We start from the raw sequence: 16,793 nt of genomic DNA on the forward strand, positions 1-16,793 counted from the left end.
GATTAGAGAGAGGTCATAGAATCATACAGTGCGGAAGAGGCTCAAGTAAAAATAGTTTACTTTAAAGCCCCCCCAAACCTCCCTCAACCCCTCGATTAGATTCCAGCCTGTAACTCACTTCCGGGTGTCTGTTATTCCATATATAAACCACCCTGAACCCCTCGATTAGATTCCAGTCTGTAACTCAATCCTGGGTATCTGTTATTCCATATATAAACCACCCTGAGCCCCTCGATTAGATTCCAGTCTGTAACTCACTCCCAGGTATCTCTTATTCTACATATAAACCACCCCGAACCCCTCAATTAGATTCCAGTCTGTAACTCACTCACGGGCGTCTGTTAATTGATATAAACCACACTGAACCCCTCGATTAAATTCCAGTCTATAACTCACTCCCGGGTATTTGTTATTCTATATATAAATCACCCCAAACCCCTCGATTAGATTCCAGTCTGTAACTCACTCCTGGGTATCTGGTATTCTATATATAAACTATCCCAAACCCCTCGATTAGATTCCAGTCTGTAACTCACTCCTGGGTATCTGTTATTCTATATATAAATCCACCCGAACCCCTCGATTAGATTCCAGTCTGTAACTCACTCCTCGGTATCTGTTATTCTATATATAACCCACCCTGAACCCCTCGATTAGATTCCAGTCTGTAACTCATTCCCAGGTACCTGTTATTCTATATATAACCCACCCTGAACCCCTCGATTAGATTCCAGTCTGTAACTCACTCCCGGGTATCTGTTATTCTATATATAACCCACCCTGAACCCCTCGATTAGATTCCAGTCTGTAACTCACTCCTGGGTATCTGTTATTCTATATATAAATCCACCCGAACCCCTCGATTAGATTCCAGTCTGTAACTCACTCCTCGTATCTGTTATTCTATATATAAACTCTACTTTCTGGAAGACTCAGGAAATTTGGCCTGTCCGCTACGAATCTCTCTAACGTTTACAGATGCACCATAGGAAGCATTCTTTCTGGTTGTATCACAGCTTGGTCTGGCTCCTGCTCTGCCCAAGACCGCAAGAAACTATAAAGAGTCATGAACGAAGCCCAGTCCATCACTCAAACCAGCCTCCCATCCATTGACTCTGTCCACACTTCCCACTGCCTCGGCAAAGCAGCCAGCATAATCAAGGACCCCACGCACCCCGGACATTCTCTCTTCCACCTTCCTCCATTGGGAAAAAGATACAAAAGTCTGAGGTCACGTACCAACCAACTCAAGAACAGCTTCTTCCCTGCTGCTGTCAGACTTTTGAATGGACCTACCTCGCATTAAGTTGATCTTTCTCTACACCCTAGCGATGACTGTAACACTACATTCTGCACTCTCTCTTTTTCTTCTCTATGAACGGTATGCCTTGTCTGTATAGCGTGCTAGAAACAATACTTTTCACTGTACACTCATTCATTTGACAATAATAAATGAAATCAAATCAAAAGTCCTGAACCCCAAACTCACTCCTAGGTATCTGTTATTCTATATATAAACCATCCCATACCCTTTGATTAGATTCCAGTCTGTAACTCACTCCCGGGTATCTGTTATTCTATATATAAACCACCCCAAACCCTTCGATTAGATTCCAGTCTGTAACTCACTCCCGGGTATCTGTTATTCTATATATAAACCACCCCAAACCCCTCGATTAGATTCCAGTCTGTAACTCACTCTTGGGTATCTGTCATTCTATATATAAACCACCCTGAACCCCCCGATTAGATTCCAGTCTGTAATTCACTCCCGGGTATCTGTTATTCTGTGTAGAAACCACCCCAAACCCCTCGATTAAATTCCAGTCTGTAACTCACTCCCGGGTATCTGTTATTCTTTGTATGAACCACCCCAAACCCCTCGATTAGATTCCAGTCTGTAACTCACTCCCGGGTCTCTGTTATTCTATATATAAACCACCCCAAACACCTCGATTAGATTCCAGTCTGTAACTCACTTCCGGGTCTCTGTTATTCTGTATATAAACCACCCAAACCCCTCGATTAGATTCCAGTCTGTAACTCACTCCCGGGTATCTGTTATTCTATATATAAACCACCCCGAACCCCTCGATTAGATTCTAGTCTGTAACTCACTCCCGGGTATCTGTTCTATATATAAACCACCCAAACCCCTCGATTAGATTCCAGTCTGTAACTCACTCCCGGGTCTCTGTTATTCTATATATAAACCAAGCAAATGCCTTGATTAGATTCCAGTCTGTAACTCACTCCCGGGTATCTGTTATTCTACATATAAACCACCCCGAACACCTCGATTAGATCCCAGTCTGTAACTCACTCCCAGCTATCCGTGTTTCTATGTATAAATCACCCAAATCTCACGTTGAGATTCTAGCCTGTAACTCACTCCTGGGTGTATATGTTCTGTGTCTGAACCCCCTAATCCCCTTGATTAGGTTCCAGCCTGTAACAAACTCCTCAGTATCAATTATTCAATGTTTACTTTACTGAATCCATAACTTAGTAATAATTATTTCTCCAAACCCTTCGATATAAATCGGTCGTACTGCAACAGCTGGGAGCTGAGTTAAATGTCTGAACAATAAATGCTTTATTGCTGCAACGGTTGACTTGGCAACGTAAAGTTAGTGTGTACATTTATACCGATAAATCAAATGTAGTAATTGTGACGCGCTCGAATGATTCTGAGGGCCCTGTTCCAGATTAGCAAAACAGCTGGACCTCAGCTCGAAAGGAATGGGGTTTGGTTCATTATCATCTATCAGCTCGGAGGAAAGCTGAGCCAATACTGACGGGAGTTTAAAGCACATTCTGGCTGAAGTCCAGTTTTACAAAAAACCTTGCATTTACATAGCACCATTTTACTGCCTCACATCATATTCCAAAACGCTTTACAGCCAATGAGGGGCAGCATTTGTCTTTGCTGGTACATTTTCATGGCTTATTCTCACCTGTGTCAGTACATTCGGTTAAACCGATACGCACTCAGAGGGTAACAGATTCTTTCACAACCTCATGATGTCCCCAAGTGCTTTCGCACACAATAAGACAATTTTTGTAGCGTGGCTTCTGCCGTGGTGTACACGGCAGCCTATTTGTGCACAGCAAGATCCCAAAATCACTGTGGCGCTGACTTGCTAATCTGCTTCTTTCCATACCACCTCCTCGCACCTCCCCCCACCACTTCCCCCTTCCCACCACCACTGCTCCCTTTCCCCCCTCCACCAACCTCCCCTCCCCCCACCACCACCCCCTGCCCCCTTCCATCACCGCTCCCCCTCCCCTCCACCACCGTGCCCATGCCCCTCCACTGCCCTTTTCCCCCCTCCGCCACCGCCTCCCCGCAACCCCTCACCACCCCCCCCTCCTGCCCCCCCCCCCTCCCGCAACACCCCCCCCCCGCCCCCGGCCAAACCCCAGGCAGTGATCTGAGTTGAGTGTTGACAACTTCCAATGCAGTTCTTCAAAGTAGTGGTAGTTGTTAGAAAGTAACCAATGATAACATTGGATCTGTTGTAATGTGACCAATGGTAACAAGCTGTAAGGGTCAGCTGACCCTGTAAACTATGTAACCAATGACAAATGACATGGTGGTCAGCTGATCAGCTGACTCAGTATGAACAAGAATCTGTTGGGAATTGTTGGGGAGTTTGGAATGGCCCTGGGTGAGGCCTCAAGTGTTGGAGTAATGAAGTTTCTTTCTTAAACCTTTTTCTTTGATTTATAAGTTATGTTAAGTTCATTTATTAGTCACAAGTAAGGCTCACTGCAATGAAGTTACTGTGAAAATCCCCTAGTTGCCACACTGCGGCGCCTGTTCGGGTCAATGCACCCTAACCAGCACATCTTTCAGAATGTGGGAGGAAACCGGAGCACCCGGAGGAAACCCACGCAGACACGGGGAGAACGTGCAAACTCCACACAGACCGTGACCCGAGGCCGGAATGGAACCTGGGTCCCTGGCATTGTGGGGCAGGAGTGCTAATCACTGTGCCATTGTGGCGCGCCCCAGTTGGAGTAAGTTTTGTTTTATTTTATTGCCTACAACTCAAGAGTTCCCTCTCGAGGATCAGCAGTGGTGGGATCTGTCATGTCCACTTGACAAAGAAAAAAGAACAGTACAGCACAGGAAACAGGCCCTTCGGCCCTCCAAGCCTGTGCCGCTCCTTGGTCCAACTAGACCAATCGTTTGTATCCCTCCATTCCCAGGCTGCTCATGTGACTATCCAGGTAAGGCTTAAACGATGTCAGCGTGTCTGCCTCCACCACCCTACTTGGCAGCGCATTCCAGGCCCCCACCACCCTCTGTGTAAAAAACATCCCTCTGATATCTGAGTTATACTTCGCCCCTCTCACCTTGAGCCCGTGACCCCTCGTGAACGTACCCCTCATTGACAGGGTAGATTGGGCCTCTCACCTTGAGCCCATGACCCCTCGTGAACGTACCCCTCGTTGACAGGGTAGATTGGGCCTCAGTTTAACGTTTCACCTCCCCTGCGCTCCCCCCCACCCGCCCCCCCACAGGCTCTCAACACTCCGCTGGGAACGTGAACCTGCATTTTGCTGCACAAGGAATTTGAGAAAGTGAGCAATTTGATCACACAACTTTCCAATTCAGAGTGCCGCCCACTGAGCCACAGCTAACAGAGGCGACAAGGCTAACGACTGAACTAAACGCATACGCTTTGTGGCTTGACTGTTCTCTGAGGGCTATTTATTTGAGTACATCATTGGTCCCAGATTGTGTCTGATTGCACCTCCCCCACAGTCAACCTCAAAGAGTTTAAACCATGCCTCCGTGCAAACAATAGCTTTTTGTGGGGAGGATGTCAAGAGGGGGTGGGCCACAGGTGGTCAAACGGAGTTGAGGTGCAGATGAGTCGTAACTGTGAGTGGGGGATGCTGAGGAAGGATTTCCCCCATCTGGCTAGTCTAGAACAGGGGGCTGGATCTGGTGGTTTCTGGTGGGGTGGGTGAGGCAGAACGGGAGGGGTGCCCCCCCCCCCCCCCCCCCCCCCCCATCCCCGCCCCCCGCTGTGGTCTCTGCTATCTCAACACAGCGAATCGAATGGTGGCCACCTGGCAGGAAGGCAGCCAACCACCATCGGGAAGGGATACTCTGCACCCAATCAGGCATCTAGGCAGGATATCGGGCAGCAGAGGGGGTTCATAGAATCCCTACAGTACAGAAGGAGGCCATTTGGCCCATCGAGTCTGCACCGACAATAAACCCTCCCAGGCCCTACCCCGTAACCCCACACATTTACCCCGCCAATGTCTCTAACCTACGCATCCTGGGATACTAAGAGGCAATTGAGCACGGCCTAACTTGCACATCTTTCAGACTGTGGGATGAAACCGGAGCACCCGAAGGAAACCCATGCAGACACGGGGAGAATGTGCAAACTCCGCACAGACAGTGACCCAAGCCGGGAATCGAACCCGGGTCCCTGGCGCTGTGAGGCAGTAGTGCTAACCACTGAACCACAGTTTTGCCTTTCGCTGGCCTTTCCATACCCACTTCTGCTGTTCCCTCACACCCAGCACAAATCAATCCCAAACCTTTCCCCATCTGTCTACTGAAAAATGGGGAGGGCAATTCATAAAAATCTGCTGTCAATTGGGCCTTTAAGAAGCTCAATAGCTTTCTCAATTGTTTTCTTACCGAATGGTGCACCAGGTTCTGATTCTGGCTCCTTCGACTTGCGGCTGTAAAATCCAGCCTCTGGGGTATCAGGCTCGGGATAAGCGGCCAGCCATTCAGGGCTGAGAGGAGGAGAAATTTCTTCACTCTAGCCCAGAGGACAGTGGATTCATGACCAGCAAGATGTTTGGGTGCTGCGGGAATTCAGGGATGCGGGGATAGCACAGGTAGATGCAGCTGAAGGAAAGGGCCAGCTATGATCTTGCTGGAATGACAAGAGCAGCCTCAAGGTGTCAAAGGTCCTATTTCTTATGTTGCGCTGATTGGGAATGGTGGAGGAGATCTGAGGGGCTGAGTGGCCTCACTGTCCTCCTGTGGTCCTGAGGTTCAAATTGCTGATTATTGACCAATGAGATATTATCAACAGCTGCCCTTTCCATAAATGTAGGAAAACCAACTCTGACAAAGGGGCTTCCAGACTCAAAACATTGGCTCTATTCTCTCTGATGTGGAGATGCCGGCGTTGGACTGGGGTAAGCACAGTAAGAAGTCTCACAACACCAGGTTAAAGTCCAACAGGTTTATTTGGTAGCAAATACCATAAGCTTTCGGAGCACTGCTCCTTCGTCAGATGGAGTGGAAATGTGCTCTCAAACAGTGCAAACAGACAAAATCAAGTTGCAGAATACTGATTAGAATGCGAATCCTACAACCTTGGAATCCTTGGATCTTCAGGTAAGCGTTCTCCAAGGCGGCCTTCACGACACACGACAGCGCAGAGTCGCTGAGCAGAAACTGATAGCCAAGTTCCGCACACATGAGGACGGCCTAAACCGGGATGTTGGGTTTATGTCACATTATCAGTAACCCCCACAGCTTGCCTCCTGGGCTTGCAGAATCTCACTAGCTGTTCTGTCTGGAGACAATACACATCTCTTTAACCTGTGTTTAACGTTCCCTCCACCCTCATTGTCTGTACCTTTCAGACCTGGCTGGCTGTAGGATTCGCATTCTAATCAGTATTCTAGCAACTTGATTTTGTCTGTTTGCACTGTTTGAGAGCACATTTCCACTCCATCTGACGAAGGAGCAGTGCTCCGAAAGCTTATGGTATTTGCTACCAAATAAACCTGTTGGACTTTAACCTGGTGTTGTGAGACTTCTTACTCTATTCTCTCTCCACAGATGCTGTCAGACCTGCTGAGATTTTCCAGCATTTTCTGTTTTTCTTTCAGATTCCAGCATCCGCAGTATTTTGCATTTATGGAATATACATTCGGGTACGATGAAGGTGCTTTGAGGGATGGATTGCCAAGGCTTGGGGACTCTTCGTGCCCCTAGGTCCAAAGGTTTGATATCTCACTCACTAACAAACTCTGCCAAATCCCTGATACACCTCTCACCAGCTTAAAGGATAAGCCTTCTATGTCAGACTCCTATTCAACCATTAACACCATTATTCCTGAGAGACTCATCTCCAAGCTTCATGGACCGAGGCTCGGCCCCTCCCTCTGCAACTGGATCCTGGACTTCCTAATCCAAAGAACGCAGTCAGTAAGGATAAGCAACAACACCTCCTCCACGATCATCCTCAACACCGGTGCCCCACAAGGCTGTGTTCTCAGCCCCCTACTATATACACCTCTGACTGTGCGGCCAAATTCCCCTCCAACTCGACTTTCAAATTTGCTGATGACATCACTGTTGTGGGTCGGATCTCAAACAATGACGAGACAGAGTACAGGAATGAGATAGAGAATCTGGTGAACTGGTGCGGCAACAATAATCTCTCCCTCAATGTCAACAAAATGAAGGAGATTGTCATCGACTTCAGGAAACAAAGTGGAGAACATGCCCCTGTCTACATTGGTGGGGATGAAGTAGAAATGGTCGACAGCTTCAAGTTTGTAAGTGTCCAGATCACCAACCCCCTTGCCAACACTCTCGTTACGAAAGCCCACCAACACCTCTACTTTCTCAGAAGACTAAGGAAATTTGGCATGTCAGCTAAAACGCTCACCAACTTTCACAGATGCACCATTGAAAGCATTCTTTCTGGTTGTATCACAGGTTGGTATGGCTCCTGCTCTGCCCAAGACCGCAAGAAACTATGAAGCCGAGTCCATCACGCAAACCAGCCTCCCATCCATTGACTCTGTCTATACTTCCCGCTGCCTCAGCAAAGCAGCCAGCATAATTAAGGACCCCACGCACCCTGGACATTCTCTCTTCCACTTTCTTCCGTTGGAAAAAAAAACAAAAGTCTGAGGTCACGTACCAACCGACTCAAGAACAACTTCTTCCCTGCTGCTGTCAGACTTTTGAATGGACTTACCTCGCATTGAATTGATCTTTCTCTACACTCTAACTATGACTGTAACACTACGTTCTGCACTCTCTCCTTTCCTTCTCTATGAACGGTATGCTTTGTCTGTATAGCGCGCAAGAAACAATACTTTTCACTGTATGTTAATACATGTGACAATAATAAATCAAACCAAATCAAATCGTAAGGGGACCAAAACTTTTTTTTATTCATTCGTGGGACATGGGCATAGCTGGCTGGGCCAGCATTTATTGCCCATCCCTAGTTATCCTTGTTCAGAGGGCAGTTGAGAGTCAACCACATTGCTGTGGCTCAGGACTCACGTGTAGGCCAGACCGGGTAAGGACAGCAGTTTTCCTTCCTTAAAGGACATTAGTGAACCAGATGGATTTTTCCAACAATCATCAATGATGTCATGGTCATCAGTAGATTCTTAATTCCAGATATTTTTTATTGAATTCAAATTCCACCAACTGCTGTGGCGGGATTCGAACCCAGGTCCCCAGAACATTAGTTGAATTTCTGGCTTAATAGTCTAGCCATAATACCACGAGGCCGTCACATTACTCTAGATGTGACCTCCTGTATAGGGTGTTATGGTTCAGGTCAGAAACTCCAAAGTATGGTATGGAGCCCAACTGAATCATATGCTTTGCATCTTGAATTTAGATCCGATAACCAGATAGGTTTCACTTCAAGTATGATTCAAATGACCCACTAGGGTGCTTTTGTCCAAGAAAGTTTATTTAAGAATATAGTTAACATGTGTAATAAGAAAATTAGCAAGAACTACAGGCAGTCCCCGGGTTACGAAGGCCCGACTTACGAACGCCCGTACTTACGTACCGACCTCCGTAAAGCCTATTATTATTCGTGTGTTTACCCTCGTAATCATGGCTCCAAAGCTAGATGTGAACCGTACGTAGCTGTTCCGACTTACATACAAATTTGACTTACAGACAGTCTTAAAAACGGAACTCGTTCGTAACCTGAGGACTGCCTGTATTATCCATTACAAACAAGACACCAAAACGATTACCATAATATATAACGCTTAACAAATACATCTGATGTGTTCCAATCAAAACCAAAACCTTCCATAGACAAAACCCTTAAAACAAGTTCAACACAGCAAAAACTAATGCTCACGTGGTACTGGAAATCGAGTCCTTTGGTTGAAGTCTGCAGTCCTCTGGATTCGCTCAGAACAAGTTGAAGTCAAAACAGTTTCTCAGAACCCCAGGGAGAGACTCTCTGGTCAAACTACCAGCTGCAGAATCTTTACTGCAGCAAGGTAGGACCTTTCTTTCAGATAACCAGCAGAATTTCCAAAACAACAGGGAGAGAGGGAAAACACTTCTTTTTAGCTTGCTGTCCCTTCTAAAACTAAACTGGAGCTCAGAACTGAAAATGAAAGAACTTTTGTCACCTGACCTGCCAACCAGGTTTTTTTCCTCCTAACAATGCAGAGTTATAAAAAAAATCCCAAAGTAAAAACAAGCAACTCCCATCCAAGCCACTTAAGAAGCAATAAAAAGATATCTGATAGCCTGCCCGGCAACAATAATGACATCAGGTGAGGCTGTGAGCTAAGAATCATGATTTTTAAAAATCTTTCATAAAGATACATTAATGTCACAGGGGCATTGGTCAGACCACATCTGGAGTACTGTGTGCAATACTCCAGATGTGGTCTCACCAAAGCCCAATGCAGTTGCAACAACACTTCCCTGCTTTTATATTCTATTCTGTTAGCAACGAATTCCAAAATTCCATTTGTCTTCCTTATTACCTGGTACATCTGGGTACTAACTTCCTGCGATTCATGATTCCACAAATTGGAATGGAGGAATTCAAGCCTGGAGCTCCGAGAAGTTAGGAATAGACTTGGAAGGCGACAGCACGCTCAAGAACTTTGGAGAGGTTGAAGATAGGACAATAGTTTTCAAGGCTGATGTAATCACGTCTTGTATTTTGAGGAGGATGGTGATGATTTACGCTACAGAGGGACAATACACTTAACAGTCCCACTTGACCTCAACAGTGCCAGAGACACGGGGGTTCGATTCCAGCCTCGGGCCATTGTCTGTGTGGAGTTTGCATGTTCTCCACATGTCTGTTTGGGTTTCCTTTGGGTGCTCCAGTTTCCTCCCACAGTCCAAAGATGTGCAGGTTAGGTGGATTGGCCATGCTAAATTGACCCTTAGTGTCCCAAGATATGTTGGTTAAATGGATCAGCCATGGTAAATATGTGGAGTTATGAGGGAAAGGGTGGGGGAGGGGATCTGGGTAAGATGCTCTGTCGGAGAGTCGGTATGGACTCGATGGGCTGAATGGCCTCTTCTGCACTGCAGGGATACTATCATTACAATATCGGCTAATCCGGGGAGCAGGTGGGGAAGTTGGATGATCAGCAGTGATCAGGAGGTGGGTCTGTCTCATGGACAAGGTGAACTGAGAGAGGGGCAAAAGGGGAGATGGGAGAGAAAGATGCAAATTCATGGCTCGGGAAGTGGGGATTGTTAAAGGAGATATTTTGCCCAGCGCGGATAGGGGATAGGAGAGATCAGGAGTACAAAAGTCGGTTCTTATTTTTCTCTTCACTTTTCCTTGATCCAAGCGCATTGAGGTCAGACATGGGCTTCCACACCAAGGAATAAAGATTTGGAAACCCGACCAAGGAACGTCCTTGATGTGAACAGCTCAGCACCAAGAGCAGTGTGTGCACCCAGAACTTCTCTAAACGCTTATCTATCCAGTGTGGAGAGTATTTCCTCAGTGTTAATGTTCAGTGACTTATTGGGAGGCCTTGACTGGTGTTACAGAATGCTGTCTGTCCTTTGGAGATGAAACCCGGAATGTGTAATCTAGCTCAGTTCGGAGCCTGGAGCAGAACTACCTTAAAGGAAGGAAACCGAGGGACTGAGATCAAGCAGCCACTGAATAAATATTTGATGAAATGAGTGAGAGAGAGAGAGGGAAAAAAACAAGTTTGGCCTTGTAAAATATTGAAGATGCTTGGGAGAATCTGGGAAGCGTGCCAACAAGAAAGTCTTCTCAGAGGAATCCGCCAGGCTTACCTCTGAGAGCTTCTGAATCCAGCGTCTCGCCTAGCTGCTCCAAGAGCTTGGCCCTGGCCGCGTTCTTCTTGTGCTTCTTGCCTTCGTAGTGCTGCTGGGCCATCATGGGGTTGTTGAACCAGGCACTGCAGAGCTGGCAGAACTTGCCCGAGTCACCGTTGTCCGTGATGGGACCCAAGCCGGAGGAGATGGGAGCTGCAGGTTGCAACACATCAGGAGGAGACTCTGGGATATAAAATAATAATTACAGGGTAAAAATCGTATCTATGAACAAAGGATTTATACATAACATGCAGCAGTCCGTTCCGCCCATCTAGTCCACACTAGTCTCCACCCAATCTATGCATGGTGGCACAGCGGTTAGCACTGCTGCCTCACACCTCCAGGGACCTGGGTTCGATTCCCAGCTTGGGTCGCTGTCTATGCGAAGTCTGCACATTCTCCCCGTGTCTGCGTGGGTTTCCTCCCACAAGCCGAAAGATGTGCTGGTTAGGTGCACTGACCCTAACAGGTGCTGGAGTGTGGCGACCAGTGGATTTTCACAGTAACTACATTACAGTGTTAAGGTAAGCCTTACTTGTGACTAATAAATAAATGAAAATAAATAACCCTCGGTTCAGCCTACCTTGCTTTCCGTTGTCACTCAACAGCAGGGAACTTACATTTATATAGCACCTTTCACTACCTCAGTCATGTCCCAAAGTATTTCCCAGCCAACGTTATGCTTCCTGAAGTGCAGTCCTGTTGCAATGTTAGAAATGTGGCAGCTAATCTATGCACAGCAAGATCCCACGAGTAACGATATAATAATGACCAGATAATCTGTCTTTGTTAATGTTCACCATGATGTGGAGATGCCGGCGTTGGACTGGGGTGGGCACAGTAAGAAGTCTCACAACACCAGGTTAAAGTCCAACAGGTTTATTTGGAATCACGAGCTTTTGGAGCATTGCCCCTTCATCAGACGAGTGGATGTTGTGAGACTTTTTATTGATGTTGGTTGAGGGGTAGCTATTGGCCAGGACCCCACCTGCCCGTGGGATCCTTTCTGTCCACTTGAGCGGGCTGTTAGGGGCTGGAATTTTACCGGCATGGCATTCTCCATTGGCCTCGAGCGGGATCGGACAAACCTTGGGCGGACCTGCGGTAAAATCCCGCCCAGACTCTCATAGAATCATAGAATCCCGACAGCGCAGAAGGAAGTCATTCGGCCCATCGAACCTGCACGGATTCTCCGACAACAATTCCACCCAGGCCACATTCCCTTAGTTGAACACTTTAGACTTTATCTGAAAGAGCTCTGACAGTGCTGCACTCCCTCAGTTACCTGGAAAATAAACTTGGAAGAGATTCTGAATCACTCTCTCCCTCTTTTTTTCATGACGCTTACAATTAACATGGGAACTGGGAAATTGGACAGCAGTGTGCAATGAGCAGTGTCACATCGGGTTGGACACACAGGAGGCGACCCAACAAGATGGCGCCTTGTTCTGCGCTGCCACCTAAGATAAATCGCAATACCCTGAATGCCCACCCCCGTCCCCACCACCACCTCTGCTGATCAAAGGATCACGTTTCCGAATTCAACAGTTTTGGAATTTCCTCCAGCCTGCTCTGTTACAGGAGTACATAGAACATAGAACAGTACAGCACAGAACAGGCCCTTCGGCCCACGATGTTGTGCCGACCTTCATCTGAAACCAAGATCAAGCTATCCCACTCCCTACCATCCTGGTGTGCTCCATGTGCCTATCCAATAACCGCTTAAATGTTCCTAAAGTGTCTGACTCCACTATCACTGCAGGCAGTCCATTCCACACCCCAACCACTCTCTGCGTGAAGAACCTACCTCTGATATCCTTCCTATATCTCCCACCATGAACCCTATAGTTATGCCCCCTTGTAATAGCTCCATCCACCCGAGGAAATAGTCTTTGAACGTTCACTCGATCTATCCCCTTCATCATTTTATAAACCTCTATTAAGTCTCCCCTCAATCTCCTCCGCTCCAGAGAGAACAGCCCCAGCTCCCTCAACCTTTCCTCATAAGACCGACACTCCAAACCAGGCAGCATCCTGGTAAATCTCCTCTGCACTCTCTCCAGCGCTTCCACATCCTTCTTATAGTGAGGTGACCAGAACTGCACGCAATATTCCAAATGCGGTCTCACCAAGGTCCTGTACAGTTGCAGCATAACCCCACGGCTCTTAAACTCCAACCCCCTGTTAATAAAAGCTAACACACTATATGCCTTCTTCACAGCTCTATCCACTTGAGTGGCAACCTTTAGAGATCTGTGGATATGGACCCCAAGATCTCTCTGTTCCTCCACAGTCTTCAGAACCCTATCTTTGACCCTGTAATCCACATTTAAATTTGTCCTACCAAAATGAATCACCTCACATTTATCAGGGTTAAACTCCATTTGCCATTTTTCAGCCCAGCTTTGCATCCTATCTATGTCTCTTTGCAGCCTACAACAGCCCTCCACCTCATCCACTACTCCACCAATCTTGGTGTCATCAGCAAATTTACTGATCCACCCTTCAGCCCCCTCCTCTAAGTCATTAATAAAAATCACAAAGAGCAGAGGACCAAGCACCGATCCCTGCGGCACTCCGCTAGCAACCTGCCTCCAGTCCGAAAATTTTCCATCCACCACCACCCTCTGTCTTCGATCAGATAGCCAGTTACCTATCCAATCGGCCAACTTTCCCTCTATCCCACACCTCCTTACTTTCATCATAAGCCGACCATGGGGGACCTTATCAAACGCCTTACTAAAATCCATGTATATGACATCAACCGCCCTACCTTCATCAACACACCTAGTTACCTCCTCAAAAAATTCTATCAAATTTGTGAGGCACGATTTACCCTTCACAAATCCGTGCTGACTATCCCGGATTAATCCGCATCTTTCTAAATGGTCGTAAATCCCATCCCTAAGGACCTTTTCCATCAATTTACCAACCACCGAAGTCAGACTAACCGGTCTATAATTACCAGGGTCATTTCTATTCCCTTTCTTAAACAGAGGAACAACATTTGCCACTCTCCAGTCCTCTGGCACCATCCCCGTGGACAGCGAGGACCCAAAGATCAAAGCCAAAGGCTCTGCAATCTCATCCCTCGCCTCCCAAAGAATCCTAGGATACATTTCATCAGGAGTGTGGGATAAATTCCACTCAGCCACGCTGAGCTCTGCTTTCCCACCAGCACTTCCCAGGATTTGTTCTGACGAATCTCTGCCACCAAAGAAAACCAAAAAAGAAAACAGCGGCCTTACCTAAATTAGACGGGAGGGCGGGGTTGAGTGTTTGTGGATCTTGGAAATGATTTTCCCAGTCCAACGGAACTTTCCCAAGGTCGGAATGCCCTCTGCTGAGTCCAGAGGCTGGTCACGGAGCGGCCTACTGACATTGGGTCAGGCCCTAGTGATGGAGTCTCAAGGCCGTGGGTGGGGAGAAGATCTCCTTCAACACTGTTGGCTCGAATAACTCTGGCACTTCATCACTGATTTGATTTGATTTGATTTATTATTGTCACATGTATTAACACACAGTGAAAGGTATTGTTTCTTGCGCGCTGTACAGACAAAACATACCGTTCATAGAGAAGGAAAGGAGAGAGTGCAGAATGTAGTGTTACAGTCATAGCTGGGGTGGAGAGAAAGATCAACATAATGCAAGGTAGGTCCATTCAAAAGCCTGATGACAGCAGGGAAGAAGCTGTTCTTGAATCGGTTGGTACGTGACCTCAGACTTTTGTATCTTTTTCCCAATGGAGGAAGGTGGAAGAGAGAATGTCCAGGGTGCGTGGGGTCCTTAATTATGCTGGCTGCTTTGCCGAGGCTGCGGGAAGTGTAGACAGAGTCAATGGATGGGAGGCTGGTTCGTGTGATGGATTGGGCTACATTCACGACCTTTTGTAGTTCGTTGCGGTCTTGGGCAGAGCAGGAGCCATACCAAGCTGTGACACAACCAGAAAGAATGCTTTCTATAAAAGTGCATCTGTAAAAGTTGGTGAGAGTCGTAGCGGACATGCCAAATTTCCTTAGTCTTCTGAGAACGTAGAGGCGTTGGTGGGCTTTCTTAACTATAATGTCGGCCTGGGGGGACCAGGACAGGTTGTTGGTGATCTGGACACCTTAAAACCTGAAGCTCTCGACCCTTTCTGTTTCATCCCCGTTGATGTAGACAGGGACTTGTTGTGGGACCTTGAGTCACCCTCACGCTTGCCAGTCCTGCAGACCCTCTCATTGGCTCTCCCATATCCGCGTTCCACCCATAATTGAACAACGAACACAGAGAGGTGACCAATAAAGAGTCTGCCTCATGTAGAGTTGCTCAAGTGGTTGCGTTGCTGAGGTACGTGGGTTGGGGACCTGCAAACGACCCTGCCGTTGGGGTCCTGGTGTCCAGAGGCAATTTCAACCCAATGTCTCCGGCCAGCAGTAACACCATGACTGCAGATCCCAACCTGACAGAAATAGGGAAGAAATTCCACCCGGAACAGAGCAAAATGTCGTGATGGGATTGGATCCCACAAGGGAGCAGGAGGCAAGAATGGAAAATGCTGGAAAATCTCAGCAGATCTGATGGAGAGAACCGAGCTAATGTTTCAGGTCTGGATGACATTTTATCAGGGGGCAGGGGGTGGGGAGAGAAGGATTCAACATGAAAGGTCTGTTCCTGCACCTGTAAACTGTCCAACTTGCAATCTCTGATAGCAGAGGAAAAGCAAAGCTCCAGATACCTCTCTTCAAACTAATAAAGATGAATTCCTCGAGACATTCTCCTGATTTTCCGGAAGAGTCCAGCAAAACCAAAGTGGAAAGGGTCGAGAACTTCAAGTTTTTAGGTGTCCAGATCACCAACAACCTGTCCTGGTCCCCCAATGCTGACACTATAGTTAAGAAAGCCGACCAACGCCTCTACTTTCTCAGAAGACTAAGGAAATTTGGCATGTCCGCTACAACTCTCACCAACTTTTACAGATGCACCGTAGAAAGCATTCTTTCTGGGTGTATCACAGCTTGGTATGGCTCCTGCTCTGCCCAAGACCGCAAGGAACTACAAAGGGTCGTGAACAAAGCCCAGTCCATCACGCAAACCAGCCTCCCATCCATTGACTCTGTCTACACTTCCCGCTGCCTCGGCAAAGCAGCCAGCATAATTAAGGACCCCACGCATCCCAGAAATTCTCTCTTCCACCTTCTTCTGTCAGGAAAAAGATACAAAAGTCTGAGGTCACGTACCAACCGACTCAAGAACAGCTTCCCTGCTACCATCAGACTTTTGAATGGACTTACCTTTCATCAAGTTGATCTTTCTCTATACCTGAGCTATGACTGTAACACTACATTCTGCACTCTCTACTTTCCTTCTATATGAACGGCATGTTTTGTCTGAATAGCGTGCAAGAAACAATACTTTTCACATGTATACAAATACATGTGACAATAATAAATCAAATCAAATCAAAAAAACTGCAAAACTATAGCAGAACATGGCTTTTATGTTTTTCTGTGGATTCCTAAGTTCCATACTCCATCAGGTCATCCAGAACCCTGCTGTCCACGTCTTAACTCACAACAGACACAATTTACCCATCATCCTGTGCTCCATGACCTACGCTGACCTCTGCTCCACCTTCATTTCAAATTTTTAAATATTGGCCGCAATTCTCTGGCCATTCGCGCCACCGCTGCCAGAGCGGATGGAGAATCTGGCG

The 16,793-nt window shown here is 47.1% G+C and overlaps 1 protein-coding gene across 3 annotated transcripts in view; it reads right to left on the minus strand.

The window, feature by feature from the left end:
• The window catches only part of LOC144500345 (zinc finger matrin-type protein 4), a 459,246-nt gene that overhangs the window by 250,845 nt on the left and 191,608 nt on the right, over positions 1-16,793 (minus strand). For all 3 annotated transcript variants that reach the window (XM_078223096.1, XM_078223094.1, XM_078223093.1), the window contains exon 5: positions 11,057-11,281. In XM_078223096.1, coding sequence (XP_078079222.1) covers positions 11,057-11,281 — 225 coding nt within the window. The remainder of the gene's footprint in view (positions 1-11,056; positions 11,282-16,793) is intronic.

The sequence above is a fragment of the Mustelus asterias genome, chromosome 11 (genome assembly GCF_964213995.1).
Source record: "Mustelus asterias chromosome 11, sMusAst1.hap1.1, whole genome shotgun sequence".
Lineage (NCBI taxonomy): Eukaryota > Metazoa > Chordata > Chondrichthyes > Carcharhiniformes > Triakidae > Mustelus > Mustelus asterias.